Raw genomic sequence first — 24,548 nt, 5'->3', positions numbered from 1 at the left:
CTGCGTGGTCTAACCCTAGTGTTTGTGTGGTTCCCAGTTGCAGTGGCTTAGGACTGTATTTTAGGTATTGTGGAGGTAAGGTTACGGTCATCTTGTACTGATGTTCTTCATCTCACATTGCTGCAGTCATAACCTGTGGGTAGTCCGCTGTCCTCGGTCGGCCCGAATACCAAAGTGTTAGGCTGGCGTCGGTCATGGTCGCTCAGATCTGACGTCAGTACGCCATGGTATTAAAGCGCATGACCGACGTCATATCCTCAGTCTTTCTTGCCGCATGGTCCGAAGCAGAAGCAGCGTTTGCAAGTGCCGTTCGGCGTTCTGAAATTTTCGTATTCTGAGTTTCAGACCGAAAACCAAGTTGGGCTAAGTACCCCGTTGGGGAATATTTTTGTTTTTTCTTGCCTCGGTTAATTCCGGATGTCAGAAAAAGTGAATAATTGTATTTCTTGTGGGAAACAGATACCTCACAGGGATTACCACTCTCTCTGTATTCCTTGTTTGGGGCCTGAGCACGACGTAGTCGGGTGTCGCTTTTGTGCTAGGTTTAATAAGCGCACCATTAAACGCAGGTTAGATTGCGCTAGGCTTGTCTTCGGTAAGCGGTGTAATTACAATATGCCGTTGGATCCTCCGACGCCCACAACCGCGAAGAAGCGCAAGGAAAAATCGTTAGTCAAAGCAGGATGAGTCGTCCGTTCCGGACGCCGGTTCTTTAGAAACTACGGTGGAATCTGTGGATCCAGCCGAGGTTTCAGCTGAGTCTCAGGGGGAGCCGTTAATTTTGCAAGATGTGGCCTCTCAGGAGTCGGGTCAGGCTGAGGGGGCCTCTCAGGTTGCTGTACTCCCTTCTTTGCATAAGGTGGTTAGGCCTTCCCCTTCTGTCTCTAAGGTACCTTCCAAGGTCAGGCCTGGTTTGTCTTCCTCTGGTGTCAGTCCTAGTTCTGCAGGTTCTGTACCTAAAAAACACATGCTAAAAATGGCAGAAGATTTGATTTCATTAATCAGGGGTTCTATGCCCCCTCCAGATAAGAGGCCTAGGGTGGAGCCAGAGGTGGAAGGTTTGGAACATTCTTCAGATTACTCAGAGTCTTCGGCTGAAGACATTCAGGATTTTCCTCCTTATTCTGATTCAGACGCAGAGGATTCCAGTCCTTCTGCTTCTCCTCCAGAGGATTTTTCTTTTTCAGAAACCCTGCATTCTATGAGAGCATTTTAAATGGGAAGGTCAGGATTTCTCAGATTCCCGAAAGAGGCTTAGGGAATTTTTATTTTTACCACATCGGCCCTTGGCTATACCTCCTGTTTTGGATGTTGTTCAGGATGTTTTCTCTGAGGCTTTCCTTAATCCAGACTCTTTGCCTCCTGCACCGGTTAAACCAGATAGGTATTACAGAGTGCCAGAGGCTCATAAATATCTGTATAAGAGCCCAAGGGCTGACCCTGAAACTATTAGCCAGGGACCTAAGGGTGTCAGGGCTTCTGTTGTAAAGAATCCAGTTCCTATGGATAAAGATTCTAGAGTTTTGGATAGGTGGGGTAAAAAAGTGTATACCTCTTCCACTCTAGCAATGAGGGCTTTGAATTGCCAGTTTCATATGTTGAAGTACCAGAATTTTCTCCTTACTCAGTTAAAGTCTAAGGTAGATGCTTTGGCAGAGGGCATAGAGTGTAAGGAATTACAGGATTTGGTTCATGCCTCTGATCAGGTGGGTAAGCATTCTTTGCAGTGTGGTTTCGATGCTTTACAGGCTTCTTCCAGGGTGGCTGCCACTGGATCAGTTATTCGTAGGCACGCCTGGCTTAAGGATCAGAACTTGTCAGAGCATGTTAAAGCTCGAATTTTGGATGCTCCTCTGCAGTCTGAAGTTTTGTTTGGTTCTCCTGTTTTCTTGAAGAAAATTGAAGACAAAGCTAAGTCTATGCAGACTGTTTACGATTTTTTGCAGGTGCAGCCCCCTAAGTTTAGCAGAAATTGGCCTACTAAGGGATGGGCTTACCCTTCTGATTTACAGTCTAGGGGCAGATCTAGACGTGGTAGGGGCAGAGCTCAGGGTTCTTTCAGGCCTAGAACATGGAGTTCCCCTGCACAATCTACAGGTGAGGGCAGGGGCCAGTCCTTTCGTAAACAGACCCAATGACCTGCATCTTCAGCTGCCAGATCCTTTCTGTCTGGCAGCTCCTCTGGGAGGAAAGTTGGCACTCTTCAGGCAAAATTGGCTTTTAATCACCCAGGACAAATGGGTGTTGGACATTATAGACCGAGGCTACAAGTTTTATTTCCACACATTGCCTCCTTTCAAAGGCATGCCAGACGTTCCTCCTCAGCAAAGGGTGGAGGCTCACAAACAGATTTCTTTACTTCTTCAAATGGGGGCTATACAGCAGGTCCCTCTGTCGGAAGTGGGCCTAGGATTTTATTCTCGCCTGTTTCTTGTACCAAAGAAAGGAAACACTTGGAGGCCAATTTTGGATTTATCTATCCTCAACACATACCTGGACATTCCAAAATTCAAAATGTTGACTTTGCAACAACTTCTGCCTCTGTTGGGCAAAGATCACTGGATGGTAACTCTGGATCTCAAAGAGGCTTATCTTCATATTCCTATCAGGCCCAGTTGCAGGAGATTCCTGCGTTTTCGGGCTGGGACTTTACATTATCAGTTCTCTGCATTGCCCTTTGGCTTATCTACTGCGCCCAGGGTGTTCACAAAGGTTCTGGCTCCGGTGATAGCCTTCTTAAGGTTAAGAGGAATACAAATTTATCCTTATTTGGACGACTGCCTGATTCTTGCTCAAGACAAAGACAAGCTACTTCACCATCTACAGTATGTTATGGCAGTGTTAAGGTGCCTAGGGTATTCTGTGAACAAAAAGTCCAGTCTAGTACCCTCTCAGGAAATGTGCTTTCTGGGTGTGAGACTGAATACAGCCTCTCATGGCTTTTTTGACCCTGGACAAGCAAAGAAATCTTACACTGTACTTCCAACAATTGTCTCTATGGTCCAGGCTGACTGCAAGGACAGTCCTTCAAGCCTTGGGGTTCATGGCATCTTGTATTCTGGTGCTTCCCAATGCCAAACTGCATATGAGGAAGCTACAATGGTATCTCAAAAGTGTATGGACGCAACACTGCCACGATCTGGACACTGTCATTCAGATAATACCTTGCATTCAAAAGGAATTTTTGTGGTGGGCTCAGGAATGTCACCTAAACAAGAGACTCTCTGTGACCCGACCAGAGGCGAGTCAGATCTTAACGACAGATGCCTCAGACAAGGCTTGGGGAGCACACCTCAATGGAAAATGGGTTCAAGACACGTGGCCTGCCAGACTTCAACATTTGCATATCAACTTGGAGATGTTAGCAGTCCAATTTGCATTGATGGCTTTCAAGGATCTACTTCACCCAGGACAAGTGTTGATTCAAACAGACAACACAACTGTCATGTGGTACATCAACAAGCAAGGGGGAACCCATTCGTACCCTCTTTGCAGGCAAGCTATGATTTTGTGGGAGACTGCTCTCAGTTTGCACCTCACTCTTCAGGCAAGGTTTCTGCCAGGAGCACAGAACTCCTTAGCGGATGTTTTGAGCAGACAGATGGTGGATCCCCACGAGTGGAAGTTGGATCCTCATGTATTTCGACAGTTGACAGTGATTTGGGGGACTCCAGACATAGATCTGTTCGCTTCTCCACTAAATTTCCAGTTGCCAAAGTTTTGCACAAAGATGTTTCATCCAAATGCTTGGAAAGTGGATGCTCTATCATTCAGTTGGAACAATCTTCACGTCTATGCCTTTCCTCCTCTGCCTCTCCTTCCCAAGGTGCTCTTGAAGGTCAGACAGGACAAGCCCTCCATGATTCTAATAGCTCCAGATTGGCCACGGCAGCACTGGTACCCTCTGCTGTGGAGTTTAGTACGGGCGCCTCCTTGGCCTTTGCCATCAATTCCACACCTTTTGTCTCAGGCAGGCAATCATTTCCTCAATGTCAGGATACAGTCCCTGCATCTGACAGCCTGGCATATTCTGTTCTAGAACCTGGAGGGTCTCAGCTTCCTCAAGTTTTGAATGTCATTTTGGAGGCCAGAAGGCCTAGTACAAGGAAAGTTTATGCTGATAAATGGAGGAGATTTTTTATTTGGAGCAAAGCAAAGAGCTTTGATGTTTCAAGGCCTAATTTGAGTGTTTCACTTCAATATCTTACAGAATTATTAGACAAGGGTTTGTCTTTCTCCTCTGTAAAAGTTCATGCTGCAGCCATTTCTGCTCACTATGACTGTGACCCACCTTTATTCTCTCATCCTTTGTTTAAGCAATTCCTTAGAGGGGCAAAGAACATAAGACCCCCGCGTAGAGCTCCTACTCCTTCCTGGGATCTCAATTTTGTGTTGGAAAAACTCACTTTACCTCCTTTTAAACCTGCAGCTACATCTGAGTTGAAGTTTTTGTCTTGGAAGACTGCTTTTTTGTTGGCCATTACGTCTGCTAGAAGGGTATCTGAATTACAGGCTCTAATGGCAGTTGAACCCTTCCTGATTTTTCATAAGGATAGGGTATCTCTGCGTACTAACCCTACTTTTATGCCTAAAGTGGTTTCAAATGTGGCCTTGAACCAATCTATTCATTTGCCTACTTTTTATGCTGATCCCCAAAATAAAGGGGAGAAAATTTTGCATACTTTGGATATTCACAGGCAGTTGCGTTATTATTTGAGCAGGTCTAAAGGGTTCAGACAGTCTCAACAGTTATTTGTTTCTTTTGCTTTGGGCTATCAGGGGACACCTGTTTCAAAACAAACTCTTTCTAAGTGGATTGGCCATTGTATTGCTTTTTGTTATTCTCATCATGGTAAAGAGATTCCGGCTGGAATCAGACCTCATTCCACTAGGGCTACTGCCACTTCTACTGCTTTTTTAAGGGGTGTAGCTACTAAAGATATTTTGGAAGCAGCTACTTGGAGTTCAGTGCACACTTTTTCTAAACATTACCATCTCCCTCTTTATTCCAAATCTAGGGCTGGGTTTGCCACTGCAGTTTTACAGGGCATGTTAGCAGCTCCCAATGCTTTATGATTTTGCCAACCTCCCTTTACTTTGGGATTCTACCCACAGGTTATGACTGCAGCAATGTGAGATGAAGAACATAGTACAGTTTTGTACCTACCATAAATGTAGATGTTCGAAGATCCACATTGCTGCAGTCCAATTTACCCTCCCTCCTTCCCCTCTGTAGTTTGGAGTGGTTGTGTGGTTTGGGTTGTAAATATTGTTTGTACATGGGTTTTGGAGGTTTTTCTGTTTTTGGCTATGACCTTTCTTTTTAGGGCCTTCTGACATCTGGGGCAAGAAAGACTGAGGATATGACGTCGGTCATGCGCTTTAATACCATGGCGTACTGACGTCAGATCTGAGCGACCGTGACCGACGCCAGCCTAACACTTTGGTATTCGGGCCGACCGAGGACAGCGGACTACCCACAGGTTATGACTGCAGTAATGTGGATCTTCGAACATCTACATTTATGGTAGGTACAAAACTGTACTTTTTGTATACAACTGGTTTGGGGTGATTAGAGTTTGTGGAGTAGGAAGGTGGGGAGATGATCACTTAGATCATCTGTGAGACAGCCTACTGTATAATTTTGCTTGGGATAGTTGGTTAGTGTCCAGTCCAAAATAGATAATTTTTTTGTCTATTCTGGTTGGTTCTTCAATTAGTTGAGAGAACCTATATAAGTTGTGTAGAGGGGCTGCTGGAGCTGCAGGCTATCCAGTCTATGTTAAGGTCACCTAGTAGGATTGTGTCCTGTGGTAAGTTGTCCTTTGTCCAGTGTAGGGAATCTTCTATTATGAGTGAGTTATTGCCTGGAGGTATGTAGCAGCATATTATACTGATCATCTTGGTGTTTCTTAAGGAGAGGACAGAAAATAGGACTTCAGCATTTTGAAATGTGGGTGGTGTGGTGTGCGGAGTTGGAGGTTAAGGGTGATTTTAAAAAGAATGGCTCCTCCTCCTTTCCTGCTTGTTCTATTAGATCTAAGTTGTATTATACCCTGGGGGCGAAAGTCTTTATCTTGGATACTGGATTTAAGCCAGGTCTCTGTAATGGTGAGTACATCCGGGTTGTAGTGGGCTATGAATGTATGTAGGTCTGTTAGCTTGTTGGTAATGCTTCTTATGTTGAGATTTAGGATCAGCAGGTCAGATGTTTGGCTGAGAGGACCAGGATTTGGATGAATGTCACCAGAGGTTAGCAGAGTTTGTAGGAGTGTCAGTATGTGCTTTTTAATTGTTTGTGAACTTGTCTGTTTTTTTTTCCTAGTGTAATGAGTTGGTGTTATGATTGTATGCGAGTATGTTGTAGTTGAGATTTATAATTGTAGGGCAGATGTAGAAGTGTGAGTAGGTTTGAGAGGGTGGCTTAGTGTGGGTAGTATGATAATTATGCAGTGGTTGGTTTGTAAGGAAGTGAGGAAGGTTAGTGATAGTAGAGCTAGTGATAGGGATGTGAGTATATGGGTAACATGATAGTCCTTAGAGTGAATGCTACAATTAGTATTCTTGGTTGTGTGTAAGGGTGGAGGTGAGTTGGCTTGGAATGTGTTGGGAGTGGGATCAGTGTAGGAAGTAATTGGATTGGAGGGTGGAAGGGAGGTGAGAAGAGTGGGTTGGGCTAGAGATTAGGCAATTAGGGGTTGGACTAGTGGTGAGGTGATTAGGGGTTAGTATAAAAGTAGAGGTAGTGGGGGGGTGGAAATTGGGGGCAGGGTAGGAGAGCAGAGTGAGTGGAGCGAACTGAGCAGGCTCACTTGCCCTGCAGGGCTGAGAGTGAAAATCATCAGTGGAGGACTAAGGAAGGGTATGTGGAATCAAGCATTTAACTTTATTGAATTGGGATTATTAACAATACACTTATGGGGGTTGACTGTGCACTAAACCTAATTAATAGGGTTGGGTAGGTATTTTAATAAGTTTGCAGCAATTATTTAACTGGGGTAAAGAAGTTATTGTAAAATATTAGGCTGAAATATAGACAGGCAGAGCCATGTAGTCGTGACTGAGGAATTTACTTTAGCCAGATATTGACTGAAGTTTAGATTGGGGTCAGTTTTGGGAGCCCTAACTGTTGTGCACACTATAGAATGAGAAGAAAAATGCTCTAATCTCCGATTATGTATACAACAGTATTCACCTATGTGAAAAGCTTGAAATGGGTAGCCTTGTTCCTTTTCTTTGAGACCTGTCCCGTAACAAGTGAACGGTCGAAGTCTATTTTTTTGCCCTTGAAGGGAGGGGGGACTTCCAGGAGAAAATTCCATGTAATTACCTATGTGAAAAGCTTGAAATGGGTAGCCTTATTCCTTTTCTTATTGTGCGAAACCTGTCCCATAACAAGTGAGCGGTCGGAATCTATTTTTGTTTGTCCTCAAAAGGAGGGGGGACTGCCAGGAGAAAATTCCCTGTAATTACTATTGGTGTGCACAACCAGCAGAGGAGCTGTGGAGTGAGTGGCTTGTGAAGGTTTGAGTTAAGCAGTTTAAAGATGGCGCCACATGATGCAACTCCCCAGTCTGAGTAGAGTTAAAACTAATTTCTCCAAGCTTCTGGCACAATGTCCCTAGGACCATGTCCAGGATTAGGTAGGCTGGATAGCATGTTGATTCCTTGGGCAGTAAAGCTCCAATGTGGTATGGATGGATGCCAGCTTTATACTGTGAATGTACTGATTGCTTGGATGGGGGAGGCTTTTAAGCTGTGGAAGAAGTCATGCCCGACATTCTGCCTTTTACAGAAAAACCCAGAAGTATATAGCAACAATGATCCACTCTGTTCCTATGTAATTGTTCTTTGTGGGGTGTCCAACAAGTCTTTAACTGAATAGATTGTCAGGTAGTCCAAATAAACTAATGGGGGCTGTTGAAAGGAGTGGTCTAGATCACCCTTATGACCAGTCACTATGGGATGTCCAATGTCTGGATCAATTTTCCACTTACATTTCTGGCTGAGCTTTTAATCTTAACCACTAAACCGCCTCAACTGGTTTTACTTCACTGTTAAGGAATTCACACCAGGGCACTTTGTGGTTAATCAAATGTCACCTTTTGTATACTTTATAAAGATCCCAAATTTAAGAGCACTCTAATTAGCCCTTTTATCACATCAGCAGTTTGTTTTGCACGCACACTCTCCGGACTTTTGTAGTTGAGCATGGTAGATGTTTTCTCTTCCTCTGTCTGCCAGGGTGAGTTCTCTTGCAGAAAGTCCTGGGTAATATTTTTTCTCTTCATACTCATCACTTGTGAGCTATGACCAGGACTGTGACACAATGCCAGTTCATAGGTGTGTACTTGGCTAACTACCATTGAGACCTTTTTAAGTGTAGCCATGCTATGACAAATTATGGTAAGTAGAGGCTTGGGAGATGAAACATTTGCAATCAGGGGCCTGGGAGATGAGCCAACTACAGGCTGCCTATGTCCTTTAGAGGCGTAGGTGCCATACTAGGGATGCATTTCCTTTTCTCCATTCAGATGTCCAAGTTGCACTTGAATTTTGTTAGGGTGGAACTCTCCATGTGGATGGGGATCCTGTTTCAGAAAAGGGGTAGTCTGTGGGATACATACCAGATGTCCTTCAAGGATGCATCTGCAGTCATCACATATGGGTTGTCCTGCCTCAGGCAGCCCTTCGGTCGGCCGGATTCCAAAGTCTGGGTTCGGCGTCGGCTGATGTCGCCCTTTCCCCGACGTCAGAGCGCCTGGGGTATAAAAGCGTCAGCCGACTCCATCTTCCTCAGTCTTTCTTGCCGCGTGGTGCCCGAAGCAGAAGCAGTTCGCAAGTGCCGGTCGGCCAGCTCCTGTAATTCAGCTACCGAAGACTTCAAAAGCTAAGTACCCCGTTGGGGACTCTTTCTTGCCTCAGCCAATGTCATCTGAAAGGGAGTCCAGGGCTTTAGAGAGATGGGGTAAAAAAGTGTATACTTCTGCTACTCTTTCTATGAGGGCATTAAATTGTCAATTTCATATGATACAGCACCAAGAGTATTTGTTAGATGAATTGCATAAGAGACTGTCTTCACCTGAACCCCTAGATCGCAAATCACTTCAGGATCTGCGTAGGTTAGCAACCATTTCTTACAGTGTAGTTATGATGCATTGGAAGCTTCATGTAGGTCAGCTATGACAGGTGCAGTCATACGTAGGCATGCTTGGCTGAAGGAACAATCTCTGCCAGACCCATGTTAAAGCTAAGCTTCTGGATGCTCAACTGGAAAAGCAAAAGTTATTTGGCTCCACTGCTCAGGAGGTCTTAAAGAAATTTGAGGAAAAGGCAAAATCTGTACAAACAGTCATAGATTTTCTACAAGTCCAACCACCAAGATTCAGCAGAAATTGGCCTACCAAGAATTGGTCCTTTCCGGACACAGAAAGATTTCAGAGAGGCAAGAACAGGCGTGCCAGAGGTAGAGGGCAAGCTAGAGGCTCCTACAGAGGACGTCAATGGCAGCCTCCCAACCAGAGAGGTAGTGCAGGACCTACAACTGCTGCACAAGGACAGACTCAATGACTTTGCTTTGACTCCGCCAACCAGGGCTCGATTAGAAGCACCTTTGGGCGGAAAGCTCTCTTTATTCTCAGAAAATTGGCACAGTATTACAAGAGACAAATGGACACTGCAAATAATAGACAAAGGATACAGGTTCCATTTTCACACATTGCCAAAAAGAAAAGGCATGCCAGACCTGCCACCAAATCAAAGGGCAGAGGCTTTGAAACAAATCTCCAACTTAATGCAAATGAAAGCTATAGAAAAGGTTCCTCTTTCAGAACAAGGCCAAGGATTTTATTCCAGACTATTCCTTGTTCCAAGAAAAGAAAATCAATGGAGGCCTATTCTCGACTTGTCCGCACTGAATACTTATCTCATTGTGCCAAAATTCAAAATGCTGACTCTACAGCAACTCTTTCCCATGCTGGGCAAGGGGTCTTGGCTGGTGACTCTAGACCTCAAGGAGGCATACCTGCATGTCCCTATCAGACAAAGTTGCAGAAGCCAACTTCACACTTCTAAAGACTAGTGTGGTCTCTTTTAAGGCCCCCGAGCCGGCGGAAAACATTACTCAAACCGCTGAATCACTTACAAATGCCTTCTACCAGCACCTACAGGACTGCATGGATCAGGCAATCCCAAACAAAACAAAGACTCTTTGTACCAAAGGCAAGCGTCCAGTCTGTTGGACCCCAGCCATAAACAAGCTCTACAACAAAAGGAGGTAGCTACTACAAGATGGAGCAAAATCCTTAAAAGGTAAGACACCTTTGATCATTATAAGTAAAAAAAACTAAGAGCGCTCATAAAATCATCCAAGGCAAATTTTGAGAGAAAAATCGCTAAGGACTCAAAAGACAATCATAAGGCCTTCTTTAGCTATGTTAGAAACCTGGGAGGAAACTCCCAGATATGCTCAGAATTAGTTCAAAATGATGTAAAAATCACTGAACCTACAGACATTGCCAACATACTGGCTGACAGGTTCAGTTCAAACTTCTCCCCCCCCTCCCCCCCAAAAAGAGAGATATCTATACCAGAGGACTGTAGCCCCCCAAACATCTCTAACGCTCAGGTGAGAACTGCTCTCTCCAAGGCGAAAAACATAGCATCCATGGGACCAGATGGTGTCCCCGACTGTGTGCCCCATGAACTCAATGAGGAATTAAACCCGCAGTTAGGACAGCTGTTTAATCTTAGCCTCACCTCAGGATACGTACCCAAGGAGTGGCGCACGGCAACGGTGGTCCCACTTCACAAAGGCAGTGCCTCCACCAAACCTGGAAATTACCGTCCCATCAGCTTGACAAGCCTGATCTGCAAAGCTATGGAGAGGATCATAATGGAACTCATAAATAAAGACATAGGGGACTTGCAGACTTTGGATCCAACCCAGTTTGGCTTTGTCAAAGGCAGATCATGCCTTTTAAACTTGGTTGACTTCTTCAAAACAGTCACCAAGGCCATTGATGAGGGAAAGGCAGTCCACACAGCCTACCTCAACCTGGCAAAGGCCTTCGACACAATACCCCACTCAGGTATCATTGACAAACTCATCAGCTTAAATGTAAACCCATACGTCACAAGATGGGTTGCAAACTGGCTAAGTGACAGAACCCACAGGGTCAAAGTTGCTAGCGCCATGTCAGACTCAAAGCCTGTCACAAGTGGTGTCCCACAGGGCTCAGTCCTGGGCCCACTTTTGTTCAGCATCTACTTTTCAGAAGTACAAGCAAACACAGTAGGGTTATGGCTGACAAAATTTGCAGATGACTGCAAACTGGGCGCCATAGTCAAGAATACATCTGACACAGATATCCTTCAGAAGGGTCTCATAGAAATGGATAACTGGTGCCAGAGCCATGGCCTAAAGTTAAACGCCAAGAAATGCATAGTCATACCCCTCAAGGGGAAAAACAAGGTTACCCCTAGCTACCATATAGGTGGCAATCCACTGAGGACAGAAGAGGTTATCAGGGATCTGGGGACCCAGGTTGACAGTAACCTTTCGTTTGACACTCACGTTGCCAAAGTAGTTAGGAAGACCTTCTACAATGCCCACCTGATCATGAAGGGATTCACATCTAGATCAAGGGAGGTCATGTACTCATCACTCATCAGACCAATGATTGAGTACAATGCCCCATTCGGAATGTATCTGACCCGACACCTGCAGCAGCTGGAAAGGCCCCAAAAGTTCCTCACCAAAAGGATAAAGGGCCTCAAAAATGTCTTATGCTGCCCGACTGAAGGAACTCCAGCTCTATTCAGTCGCTTACCGTTTGCTCAGAGGTGACCTGTGCCTGACATACAAGGCCATGTCCAACCCAGAATTGATGAACATGCTTCACCTCAAAAAATCTAGATCCCTCAAAACTACAAGGGTGGGAGACTTAAACCTGGACACTGTTATTAAAAGGACGTGTTGGAGGGACAGATTCATCACCCAGAGACTCCCTATGCTGTGGACAAAATCCCGGTACATGTGAGGCAGAGCACCTCGCTGGCCTTGTTCAAGAGAAATCTTGACCAGTGGATGGGAGATCGCAAATATACCCCAGGGATTACCTCAGTGTCACTGCTTGACAGAGGCACAGCAAAATAATGGGCATAGTTTCCTTCAAACTAAAGGGGTGGCGAAAGCCACAAAACTCTGGGCTAGGCTTATAAATGCCCTTGGGCAGATAGCCTAGTATGAACCTATGAACCTAAGACACCTCAGATTTCTTGCAGGTTCAGAGCATTATCAATTCTCAGTATTGCCCTTTGGCTTATCTACTGCGCCCAGAGTATTCACGAAATGCCTGGCATCAGTAATTGCACACTGCAGACTTCAGGGGATTCAAATATACCCATATCTGGACGACTGCCTTATACAAGCGGACAGCCAACAAACTTTGGTAAAGGACTTGAATTATGCCATCCACCTACTGCAGGCCTTGGGATATACTGTCAACATTCACAAATCAAGACTTGTTCCATCCCAAAGAATAACTTTTCTGGGTGCGGATCTACCACCCAAATGGCTTTTCTCACAGAAGAAAAACAGACAACTACCGGATTACTTCAAGAATCTGACAAGACAAACTCAGCTGACTGCAAGGAAAATCCTGCAGGCCCTGGGTTACATGGCATCTTGCATTCTTCTGATTCCACAAGCAAGGCTGCATATGAGGAAACTACAATGGTACCTAAGGAGTTTATGGACTCAGCACAGTCACAGCTTAGAAACTTTGATCCCACTCATTCCATGCCTCCAAAAGGAATTTCTGTGGTGGGTTCAAGCAAGCCAGTCAAACAGGGGTCTGCCCTTCAGCAAGCCAATAGCCAGCCAAACCATTACAACGGACGCTTCAGACCACGGTTGGGGAGCACACATGGAGGGCAGATGTATTCAAGGACTATGGTCACAAAAGGAGCTACGCATGCACATAAACCAAAAGGAAATGCTGACAGTGATACATGCAATCGAGGCCTTCAAACTCTTTCTGCATCAAGGCCACCTGCTAATAAGGACAGACAACACCACAGTTATGTAGTACATAAACAAGCAAGGAGGCACCCATTCCTACCCTCTTTGCAGACTGGCAATGAATCTATGGGAACTTTCCTTGAAACTCAATATAGAGCTGCAATCTCAGTTTGTGCCAGGAAAAGACAATATACTGGCGGACAGCTTAAGCAGAAATATCATGGATGCACACGAATGGATGCTGCACCCAGACATCTTCCTACAGATAACACAATCATGGGGAAGGCCAGACAGATCTTTTTGCCTCCCCCCACAATCATCAGCTGAAGAAATTCTGCTCAAGGACATACCCACAAGCATGGAAAGTGGACGCCCTATCTTTCAGCTGGAGAACTCTAACAGTGTATGCATTTCCACCTCTTCCATTAATGACCAAGGTCTTACTGAAGATCAGGACAGAGCAGCCAAAAGTGATTCTGATAGCTCCGGACTGGCCAAGACAGCACTGGTACCCACTGTTAAAGAGCATGTCACGCACAAAACCATGGCCTCTTCCTCAATGGCCACTTCTCCTGACACAGCACAATTACAAAACTCTGCATTCCAACCTGAAAACCTTGCAACTAACAGCCTGGAAAATACCTTGACGACTCCTCAGGATAAGCTATCCAAGAGAGTGAAGGATATCATCATGGAAGCTCGCCAGCCTTCCACAAGAAAGGCATATTCAGCAAAATGGAAAAGATTTCACACTTGGAGCACCACAAAGGGCCTAGATGCGACAGTGATGAACATGGCACATATCCTGGAATACTTGGCAGAAATGCTCCACAATGGCCTGTCTTACTCTTCCATTAAAATTCATGCTTCAGCAATTTCAGCAGAGTACAATACTGATCCACCTGTCTTTTCTCATCCTCTCCTAAGACAGTTTCTAAGAGGAATTAAAAACATCAATCCTCCAAGGAAACCTCCAGTGCCTACTTGGAACCTTAACTTCGTGTTGGAAAAATTAACTGTGCCTCCCTTTGAACCAGCAGCATCTGCAGAACTACAGTTCCTGTCTTGGAAGACCACCTTCTTTCTGGCCATAACCTCAGCAAGAAGAGTATCTGAGTTACAGGCCCTCATGGCAGTACAGCCATTTCTTATTTTTCATCAGGACAGAGTCTCATTGAGAACCAGTCCTTCATTTATGCCAAAGGTGGTATCCAGGGTCTCATTAAACCAAGCTATTCACCTGCCTACCTTCTTTCCAAATCCACAAAACAAAGGGGAGAAACTTCTGCACACCCTGGACATACACAGGCAGTTGCGCTACTACTTGGACAGAACTAAAAGCTACAGAAAAACTGACCAGCTGTTGGTAGCATATGCTGCTGGTGCACAAGGAAAAGCAATTTCCAAACAGACAATTTCAAAATGGATAGGGAATTGCATTTGTTTTTGTTATTCCTTTCATGGAAAAACTGTGCCAGCTAACATTAGACCTCATTCCACCAGAGCCACAGCCACCTCCACAGCCTTCTTAAGAGGGGTGGCTACCAAGGACATTTTAGAAGCTGCTACATGGAGCTCCATGCATGCATTTTCCAAGCATTACAATTTACCTTTATATTCCAGATCCAGAGCAGTCCTGCAGGGCATTTTAGCTACACCATCCTTTACATAGATCCTCCACCCCCAGATTGGCTATGGTATTCTACCCATATGTGATGACTGCAGATGCATCCTTGAAGGACAAAGTACAGTTTTGTACCTACCATAAATGCAGATGTCCGATAGGTATGCATCTGCAGTCAGGTTTACCCTCCCTCCTTCCCCTCTTTGGTATTTATTGGGTACTTTTCCCTCTCATAGCTAGCTGGGGTTATCTATTATGGTGCATTTGTTTTTTTATATATATATATATATATATATATATATATATATATATATATATATATATATATATATATATATACACATATATACATACATATATATTTCTGTGCATGTTTGGAATTTATTGCATTTCTCCAAATTTAGCCTTCCTTTGAGGGCACCTGGCATCTGGGGCAAGAAACAGAGGAAGATGGCATCGGCTGACGCTTTTATACCCCAGGCGCTCTGACTTTGGGGAAAGGGTGACATCAGTCGACGCCGGACCCAGACTTTGGAATCCGGCCGACCGAAGGGCTGCCTGAGGCAGGACAACCCATATGTGATGACTGCAGATGCATACCTATCGGACATCTACATTTATGGTAGGTACAAAACTGTACTTTTCTCCAGCAGATGCTATTTGTATCACAGGCATGGTTTAAGTCTTTAGAATGTATAATTCTGCTGTTTGTTTTGCAGGTATGCAACAGGTCCATCTGGGTAGGCTACAGCAATGCCTTGTATGACAGGCATAGATCTCCCCTCAACAGCCTGTAGGAAACAGAGTGCAGAGAGAGGGCTTTCAGGCAGTCTGCACAGGACACATTACTTAAGCCCTGCATTCTTTTAGTGAGTTCATTTCTAAGAGCAGTGTGTCTTGGATCCTACTTTCATGTGGAATTGTATTTGGTTGTTCTATACCCTTGAGGAGCTCTCTGTATCCCAAAGCATCTACAAAATGAGGTAGAGCTTTTATTAGCATAGGGATATATGCTACTCTTATTTTTTCATTTATCTTTACTGTTTGAGTACAGGTACAAACACTTCAGCCATCTTAGTAAGGTAGCTGTGACAGGAAAGCAGTTACCCAGGTTCACTGTTGTCTGGAGTACAGTCACGAACAATGGCTGCAGGCATAAAAAACAGCCCATATTTTAAAGCTACTTGACAGTCATTGCTGTAAACAAGTCAGCGGCTATTTTTTTTCCTTTTCATATTCTGGGAAAGAAGCTTCTCCAAGAAGTTGGAATTAGTGGGTTTCTATGATAAGATATCATACCTTTACATGGACACACTTTTTGTATCTTTTTCCTTTTTGTACCTTGTACGATGCAGTATGCAGTGGAATTGATGGTGGTAGTGGGCATGTCACTACTAGAACCTTCCATTTTAGCCATGGCTATAGCACAGATGCATTCTGCATGGCGTAGTTGTCACAGAAAATTTTCAAAATAGTTTGAATTTTCATTCTGCTGTGCTAAGGTGGGGTTTGATACATTGCAATATCATTTCCAGTGACTGCAGTTTGGAATTTTTATATTGAACATTTCTTTGTTTAGATTAGTGGGCCACAAGATTTTCTAGCACACTATATAACCCTCACTGATGTGAATTCTTATAAATGTTTTTAAATTTGTTGCTAAGTTGTGATGTGCTTTTTAATAGAATTGTATAGATGCGATATAAGATTTGAACATATTTCTGTGTGATATACAATGAACCCATTTGCTGTTTTATAACTGGAGATGTTTTGCTTACAGGAGGACAACACTATGTGGTACACTGGATTACTTGCCTCCAGAGATGATTGAAGGCAGAATGCATGATGAGAAAGTAGACCTGTGGAGTATAGGGGTATTATGCTATGAATTTCTGGTGGGAAAGCCCCCATTTGAAGCAGTGACTCATGATGAAACGTACAGAAGAATTGCAAAAGTGAGTTTTTTTTTTTTTGACTGTTAATCTATTGTTACTGTAATTTCTATTAGATGTCCTTAAACCTTTATTTTTCCGTTTCTTCCCAAGGTGGATTACAAGTGCCCACAATTTGTATCTGAAGGAGCTGCTGATTTAATATCCAGACTGTTGAAACATAACCCAAATCATCGCTTGCCACTGAAGAAAGTACTGGAACACCCATGGATTGCGGAAAATGCTTCTAAAATGTCTGAGAGAAGAGGGGTACCATCTGAGGGCACTACAGTTTCCTCTCAATAGTGAAGAATATTCATTTTTAATGGGCTTCAGTTACTTCAGGGTGTGTCTTAAAGGAGGCACTGGTGTACTCAACTCTGTGTGTACAACAGAAGAGGCAGAGTTATTCTGTTTAAAGGTGTCTCACGCTGGCATTTACTACTGTGAGGAGCATTACAAAATCAAATTTATTTTTGTAGAATTGACTGGATGTAGTTGAGACAAAAGGTTCCTTTATAAGCTGGCAACTTCCCCCCTCATTGCTGCTTGATGGAAGGTGTATATGTTGCTAGACTTCTATGTTGTGTACTAGTCACCTGTAATCAGAGAGCGAAGGTGGTTGTCAAGTTTAGGGTTGTTGGTCTATTTATACCACGTTTGAAAACACCGTATCTTGTACTGTTTTCCTCTGACAGTGCAAGAAGAAATTTGAAGTGCCCTTTGAAAAATTAGTGAATGTTTGATCTTGCATCATATCTGCAAAACTGACAAGGTAAAAGTTACACAAATCTGCTCTGACCACTTGTGTCTAAGTGCACGAGACTGGAGGCAAATGGAGATTTTGCTGTTGCAGCAATGTGACATCAACTGGATGGTTGCAGGGACTAATGTGAATAGCTAAAGCAATGGTATTCCTGTATGGGCGCAGTTGTCTAGTGGGAATGTTGGTAAAATAGTACATCTCTTATGCCGCATTGCAGCTTGTTTGTGCAAGTGAGTTGATGTGGATCACCTTAGCATGTTAATGTTCTGCCTTTAACTTACAGCATCATTTGGTTTGTATTACTATAAAGGAACATTCAGAGTTTGGTCTGTCTATGCCTTTTATATACAGATCTGCCTTTCTGAGACTCCCAGCAGAACTGGAAAATGGCTTTTGAGGTGTTTTGCTGCTTTTCATCTTAACATTCTTGACTTTGAGCAGTGTTTGTTTTATTAATTTTATTTTTCACTACAGCAGGAAAGGAATAATGTTTTTAGGAAGAAGTTTTGTTTAATTTGTGCTTGGTCAGTCACAGGAGCTGCAGCACTGATATTTGTTACTGTTCTGGCATTTGTCTGAAACTGAGAATGTTTGTTTAAAGGAAACTGCTTTGGGACAAAAGCGTACATAAGAGGACTTGAACAACAAGCTCTATGGGCTAAAACAGGCTGTTGGCAGAAGCACTGTAAGATAGCTGAAGCTGAATTGTCGTAGCAGTTTTGTGGTAGATGCTCCTGGCTGTGCAGCAGAAGTTTAAAGGTTATGTTTTAGGGTTTTCTCTGGAGTATTTTGATTAGCTGGATGTTGCATCCACAGATCACATCTTTGCTTAAAGTGCAATACAGGGTGTGATTTCTTCCCACTTTATGCACTGTACACGAGACCGGTTTTCTTTGATTTCTTACTTGAAATCTTTATCTCCAAAATTCTTTTCGTGAATATGCTGTACCTTTCTGCTAGCTTATTTAGGGGTGCAGTATAAAGGGATCTGAAACGTACAGTACCTCAAATAAGGCTCATAAATGCCCTTAGAATAAATATTGCAGTTCTGACCTTCTAAGCCCCTTTCAGTGATATTTTCAAATCCCACTATGCTCTGTCCATAACTTCACAACTTTTTTTAACCCCCCAAAAATCTATTAAATTATCACATATGACATAAGCAATCTTACATTTATATAAATGAAAAACAAACATTGTCACCACTTTTTTAGTTGCAGCAACACTCCCCTCACATGAATGAATACCCCCATGCAGGAGCCTTTGCCTTCTCCACCCCTCCTGTTCTCAATTATTTGCACCAGAGGGACTAAGTATGCTTGCCTCCAAATATTTTAAATTTACTGTTAGAGTTCAGTGTTTTAAGCAAAAATTGTCCCTTCTCCTGCTGACTGAGCCTGTAAGTTGAAAATGGCAGAGCTCCTGTATATAGCTTAAGTTTAGAATTGAGGTCTTGGATTTTGAATGTAATTGAATCACCTTTGGAATTTCGTGGGTCATTCAAACTGAAATAGATGCTTTGATTCCTGGTTCCACTGTGCACAATGCAGTCGCTCAATTTATGACCATGACTCGTCAGGATGACCAGTCTAAACAGGCTAGCATAGTGGCTGTTTGCAGTGGACATACTTGTTTGACTTAAAATATTTGGCATATTGATTGCAAAAGGCTGCTTTTCTATGTTTCTGAAAGCTCTTTGGTCTGATTTCTGTTTTCCTCTGCCTTATTTTCTGGTTTACTGCATCTTTTTAAGCACTTAACATTATACAGATCTGAAGCAGCACATCTTTGAGGAAATCATTTTAAGCCTTTGTAAATATTTTCATGTGGCAGATGTTAAATGCAATCACAATAGAAATGTGGCACAAATAAAAATGTGGGGTATGTCCGTTGCCGCTTTTAGCTTTTCTCTGCACATTTTTACTTTCAGAGACTGTTTAGTACCCATTTAGTTGGCTCTTATATTTTGTAATAAATATCCTGCTCCTTGACCACAGTGCATTGCAGGATCCCAAGATTTATGTGCCTTCTGCAGTTTGAAATGGATTGACTTTTTGGCTTTCCAGTATATATCTTGTACTGTTGCATCACAGGAGGACCATTGACAGACCCAGTGCCCCGAGCCCATTTATGAGACCAGGCTTTAAGGATGGGAAGTTGGTGATTGATGGCATACTTTGAGCTGCAGTGATGGGTAAATTCTCCAGAGCTGCTTTCACAGGCTGAGATTCTGGAATACCAAGTTGCGATGGCTGTTTATACGCGATATTCATTTCAGGGTGCGTAGGATGAATTCTAACTACTGGGCCTTCACTTGCACTTTTTTTATTCCTAATTAATTGCAATAAATCCCATTCCTGATGTGTATGGCTTTTCACATTTCAGCTGATCTTGCTGTGCAGTGGTTCCTTTTTGAGAATCCTGTTAGATATTAACTGAATGGGTTTTTTGCTTTGTGAATTGTGATATTGCTTCCAGAATATCTGCTGTAAGTTGGCATTATTCAAAAGCAAAAAGGTATTGCCTGGGTTTTAGGTGGTGGCAGCTGCCTTTCTCAAGTATGCTTGCTTACAGCCATGGCGTATCCACAGTTTGGCCCACTACAGGATATGCAATGTTTTCCCCTTCTGCACTGATGCTTGCCTTTATATCTGATTTACTGCACATACTTATGATCTGTGAGCATGCATTAGCCTAACCAAACTTGTCTGCATACAGTTTCCACTAGGAAAAGTGATTAAAAACACATTTGAATTTCTTTTGGGGATGCGGGGGCCTTCAAACTGAAACTGGGTGAAAGCAGAAGTCCCCCTCCAAACATACATGCCTTTTGTGAACAAAGGTTTAATTTAAAAACAAAAATGGGGCACTTTGCCCATTTGGCTATATTTTGGTTAAGAGAAGGACTCTGGAAGCAATTTGTTTTTGTTTTTTTGTTTGTTTGTCTGTTTTTTTTTTTTTTTTTTTTTTTTTTTTGCTACATCTAGACTGAGATTTTTGGTTATTTGGCCCAAAATCTTTCTGCAGAGACCATACTGTGGTACTTTACAGTTTTTTTTCTCAGTTGTTGACCTAGAGTATAGGGTGCATGATCCCTACTGTGTGGGAGTCTTCGTTCTTTAAACATGACTGGAGGTACTTGTATGATCTCAATTAATTGGGGTCATCGGTCTGTATTATAAATTTGTGGTTATTAGAGGTGAGAGTTTGCACAGAAAACTGGCTTTGTCAGTCCTTTTGGGTTACCAGAAAGCACCTTTTGTATTATCAGGAGCCATGTCCAGCTTTCAGGTTTCATGGTGTTTTGGGGGGTGGGGAGGGGCACATTTCTTTATGTATTGCTTGGTTTGGTCACTAAAAAACTGCCACCACGATATGTGAGGCACAAGGTGCCAAACAATATTTTTGCCCATCAGCAAACATTTTCTGCTGCTTTTCCTAAAATAACTAAAAATGCTGCTTTCCTTAAGACTATGCCACTGAGGCTAAACTGTAACCTCAGTAAGGTAAGTTTCAGGAAAGCTTGCAATGTTCCATGGACTCTATCTCTCCACATCTGCAGATGTGTAATGAAATCTGTGGGTGCATCTCACATTTGCCCTCTGCTGACATCACTGAGGATGCACTAAATTTATTATGGCTGTGATTTAATAAGTTTACAAAGCTATTTTATTAAAAAATGGTAACAATAAATAAGTGAAAATAAGTGCATCAAGGCACTTAAATGTCACAATGTACTTAAGAATATGAACAAATGATCTCAAAAATCGCCAGCTGCATTTTCTTAAGTGCTACCTAGGTAAGCAGAATACATGATTTTCCATTCACCAGGTAAAGTATGAAACAAACTTTCTTTCATTAGCTGTTGCATCGTTTGGAGTGTTTTTTGCAACTTATTTGAGACTGTGGTTCCCTGGTATCTGAATTAGTTGGAAATTGTTCAGGCTTGGGAAGAAAAGGTATAAATGATTACAATGGTACAAGTCTGGCTAAAGCGACTACTATTGTATTCCAGTCTTCAATTCTCCTTAACTGTTGTAAAATTTCTTGAGCAGTCAGAAGGGATAATTCTGCAGTAAATACATGCAGCCTGTGTAGTAATTGACTAGGGTTCAAAATGTGGCCCTTCTTGCAGAGACCTTATAAAAGTTCCATGGTGTGCCCCCAAATAAAAAGGCTGTTTCAATGATGGTGCATGAAGAATGTCAACCTTTTACTACCCTTGTGTGGCATCTTTTTCATACTGCCCCCTGTAATAAGTGCACTGCATTTTGAGACCAGTCTTAAAGATGGTAGGCTGTCAATCAGTTTTTAATATCATAAAGAAATGTTTGTGTTTACTTTGCAGTTTATATTGTGATTTTTCTGTGTTCAGAATTTATATAGAATCATGCACAGGTTTTTGCCATTTACTGTAGACCTTCAACGTCTCCACTGCAAAGCTACATAGAATTTTCAGGATGTTCTGCAAATTAACTGCATCCAGGAGACTGGTAGCATCACAAGTAAATAGTAAACGGATTACACTACAGTAGTCCTACGTTATTTTGTTATAGGATGACTGTCAAGGAATTAATCATTAAGACTGGTTATTAAAAGGCACTCTGCCCTTTTGTCTGAGTGTTGTTGCATCTGCTGTTAAGGTTTAGTTGACAAGACTACATATGAGAGCCATTATGTTCTGTTGCAGTCTGGTGGCACTGAGCTCTTATTTATGCAAAAATTAATGATTTATGTCGATGTAGGGTATTGCTCACATCCACAGAATTTATCCATCTTGTGTGTGAAACGGAGCAGCATTACCAAAATGTTAAGACTTTTGAAGATGCAGTTGTGAATAGACCATGTAGGGAGCTTGTATATGAAACTGCTGCAGAAAAGTGTCATTCAGTGAAATTAAGTATAAGTTTTTCTTATAAACTGTTAGAATTCAGTATTTTCCTTAGTTGGTATTTGAGCTACATTGGTTCATTAATTTGAATAATTTTTGTTTGTAAAAGAAAAATCAAGCTGTTTATGTATAGGTTTAGAACAGAATTTGTGAAAGTGCAACTGCATACACTTAAACCCAGATTTTTCAAATATAGCCAGTAAAATTCTTCAAACTTGCATAAAGCACAAATCACTTTCGAGCTGCTGTAGTATAAAGTGGCTTGTACAATAACACATTGCCTGTGACTCTTCAAAAAAAAAGCTACAGTTTTTTCACATTTTGATTAAAGATGGCTAATCTGAAATATTTTTTCCCTCTCCCCAAGTATTAGGTTTGTTTTTAAAGACTATAGCCTTTTTAGGTTTTGAATCTGTGCAATAACCAGTTTCTGGCTACCAAGTGTTCTGTTTATTTGCCTTGATTTTGGCTAATGACATAGTAATCATATATTGTAGCTACAGCTGAGTGAACATAACTTGAGTTTACTTCTTGTATATATTTCTGTACATAATTATGTTTGAATTTTACTCGTCTGTCACTTATAATTGTCTTCATTTTAATTATAAAAATAAAGTTGATTGTGTTTTAGTTGGTAGTCTTTCTCTGCAATACCTACTTGTATATTTGGTATTTTGAAAATACATCATCTGACTACAAGCGTCTTCATGTGCAAAGATGGCTTTGTATGTGGGTTTTGAAGTTCAGATTTGTGTACTGGAGCTGTAAAGGTGTATGACAATATGGTTATAAGTTTGTGTTGCTTTATGCTTTGATTGCCAGGATTATGTACCTAGTTTGTGCTCCATTTTCTCTGCAAAGTACCTAATCAGTATCGTACTGTGTAAAACCATTATCATCATTGCGTGGCACTCTTGTTTTACCAGTTGAGTTTTTCCCAGACTGCAGCTCCTTTCCTCTGTAGGCCTACCAATTTCCTTTCTTAGCTGCTTCCCCAGCAAGAAAGCTTCAGATCCGAAGTCTCTTCCATCTGAGTTCAGCCTGTGGGGTGATCGGATCAGACACTGATCAAAGATTGGCAGTTTCAAAAAGACTTTAATCTCTGAGCTGCACCTCCTCTAGCCATAGTATCTTGCGCTAAGCAGAATCACCCCAGCTCTCGTTTGCTACCTTCGAGCATAGCCATAGCAGCTTGATCTCAAACTCTGCTGGCATATATCCTTTTTGTGCCATAATTTCTTACCTTTAGTTCCTGTACCCTAGTTTTGCTTCATTGAGTGTGTTCTTTTATTTTTCTAGTCGATAGGGTTAGCATTGGTGTAGGATTCTTGGCATGTGGGGGCTTTTTCCTGCCTTTTCTTGAGTTATTTCTTAGTTGTAACTTTATAGTAGTAGTTGGCTTTTGTGTAGTTGTCGCTGTACTTGTAGTTAGGTGTGTTTTTTTACATTGTATTGTGTGTGTTTGGCTGCTGTTGATGGATAAGGGATTTAGGAAGTGTATAGCTACAATCTCCCTTCTCAAGACTTGCATGATTGGTGTGCACAGTTTTGAGGCCAGTCACCTGGAGACCCAGTCCATCATTTGTGAGTTTTGGTTTCAGTGCTGTCAACTATAAAGGAAGGCCAAGCTGGTCCTCTGGCTCTTTTGCCCACCAGAGCTGCTTCCTCCTCCTCCTCCTCCTCCACCTCCACTCTTAACTAGTAAACATGAATAGTGATCTGGATTGAAAGGAGGTTGATTTTTTAAGGACCTCTAATCTTCCAAGGTGAGATCGTAAATGCATTGCTCACCCTGCCTCTAGCCAGCCAGATCCAATGATATTCAGCTTCTCCTGCTATTCAACACAGTCCTCAGATCTGATGGCGTGGACCCATTCTCCCATGACAACAACTGGGGGGAAGGTTTTTTGTTAGTGAGTCTCCCTCTGGCAGGGTTCATTCAACCTTCTCCCCCTCAACTCCTTGAGAATTTTCTCAAGTCTTCAGTCTCCATGGTCTAATCTTCTCCAGTTTGAGCCTGGTCCTTGGAGCCTTCTACATGTAGGCAGGCCTTAGTGTCCCTTGGTGGCTTTCTTTTGATTAGCCCAATCAGTTAGGAGTTTGAGACCCGATAAGCAGATACTGTCTTTCCTGATACAGTTAGGCCTAATACCTTCAACCTCAGGTCCTGAAGCAGAAGCTTCAGCTCCAAACTAGTTTCCTCCCTCGGGCCGATGGCTACAGATTCCCAGAGCCGGTTGCTGTACCACCTTCTAGGTAAAATCTGACAGCTTGGCCAATTATTTGGCTCCCACCCTTGCCTTGGCCTTCTT

The 24,548-nt window shown here is 42.7% G+C and overlaps 1 protein-coding gene across 1 annotated transcript in view; it reads left to right on the top strand.

Annotated features, from left to right (window-relative positions):
* Positions 1-22,866, top strand: part of LOC122816247 (aurora kinase A-B-like) — a gene marked incomplete in the record, with an annotated part of 544,024 nt that extends 521,158 nt beyond the window's left edge. The window contains 2 exon segments of the mRNA XM_044088987.1: positions 16,429-16,603; positions 16,694-22,866. Of these exon segments, the coding sequence (XP_043944922.1) occupies positions 16,429-16,603; positions 16,694-16,885 (367 nt within the window).
* Between the last annotated feature and the right edge of the window lie 1,682 nt (positions 22,867-24,548).

Source organism: Protopterus annectens, chromosome 12.part0 (assembly GCF_019279795.1).
Source record: "Protopterus annectens isolate FY-2018-M chromosome 12.part0, PAN1.0, whole genome shotgun sequence".
In the NCBI taxonomy this organism is placed as follows: domain Eukaryota; kingdom Metazoa; phylum Chordata; order Ceratodontiformes; family Protopteridae; genus Protopterus; species Protopterus annectens.
The sequence above is the reverse complement of the archived record's forward strand: the minus strand, read 5'-3'. Positions and strand labels throughout refer to the sequence as shown.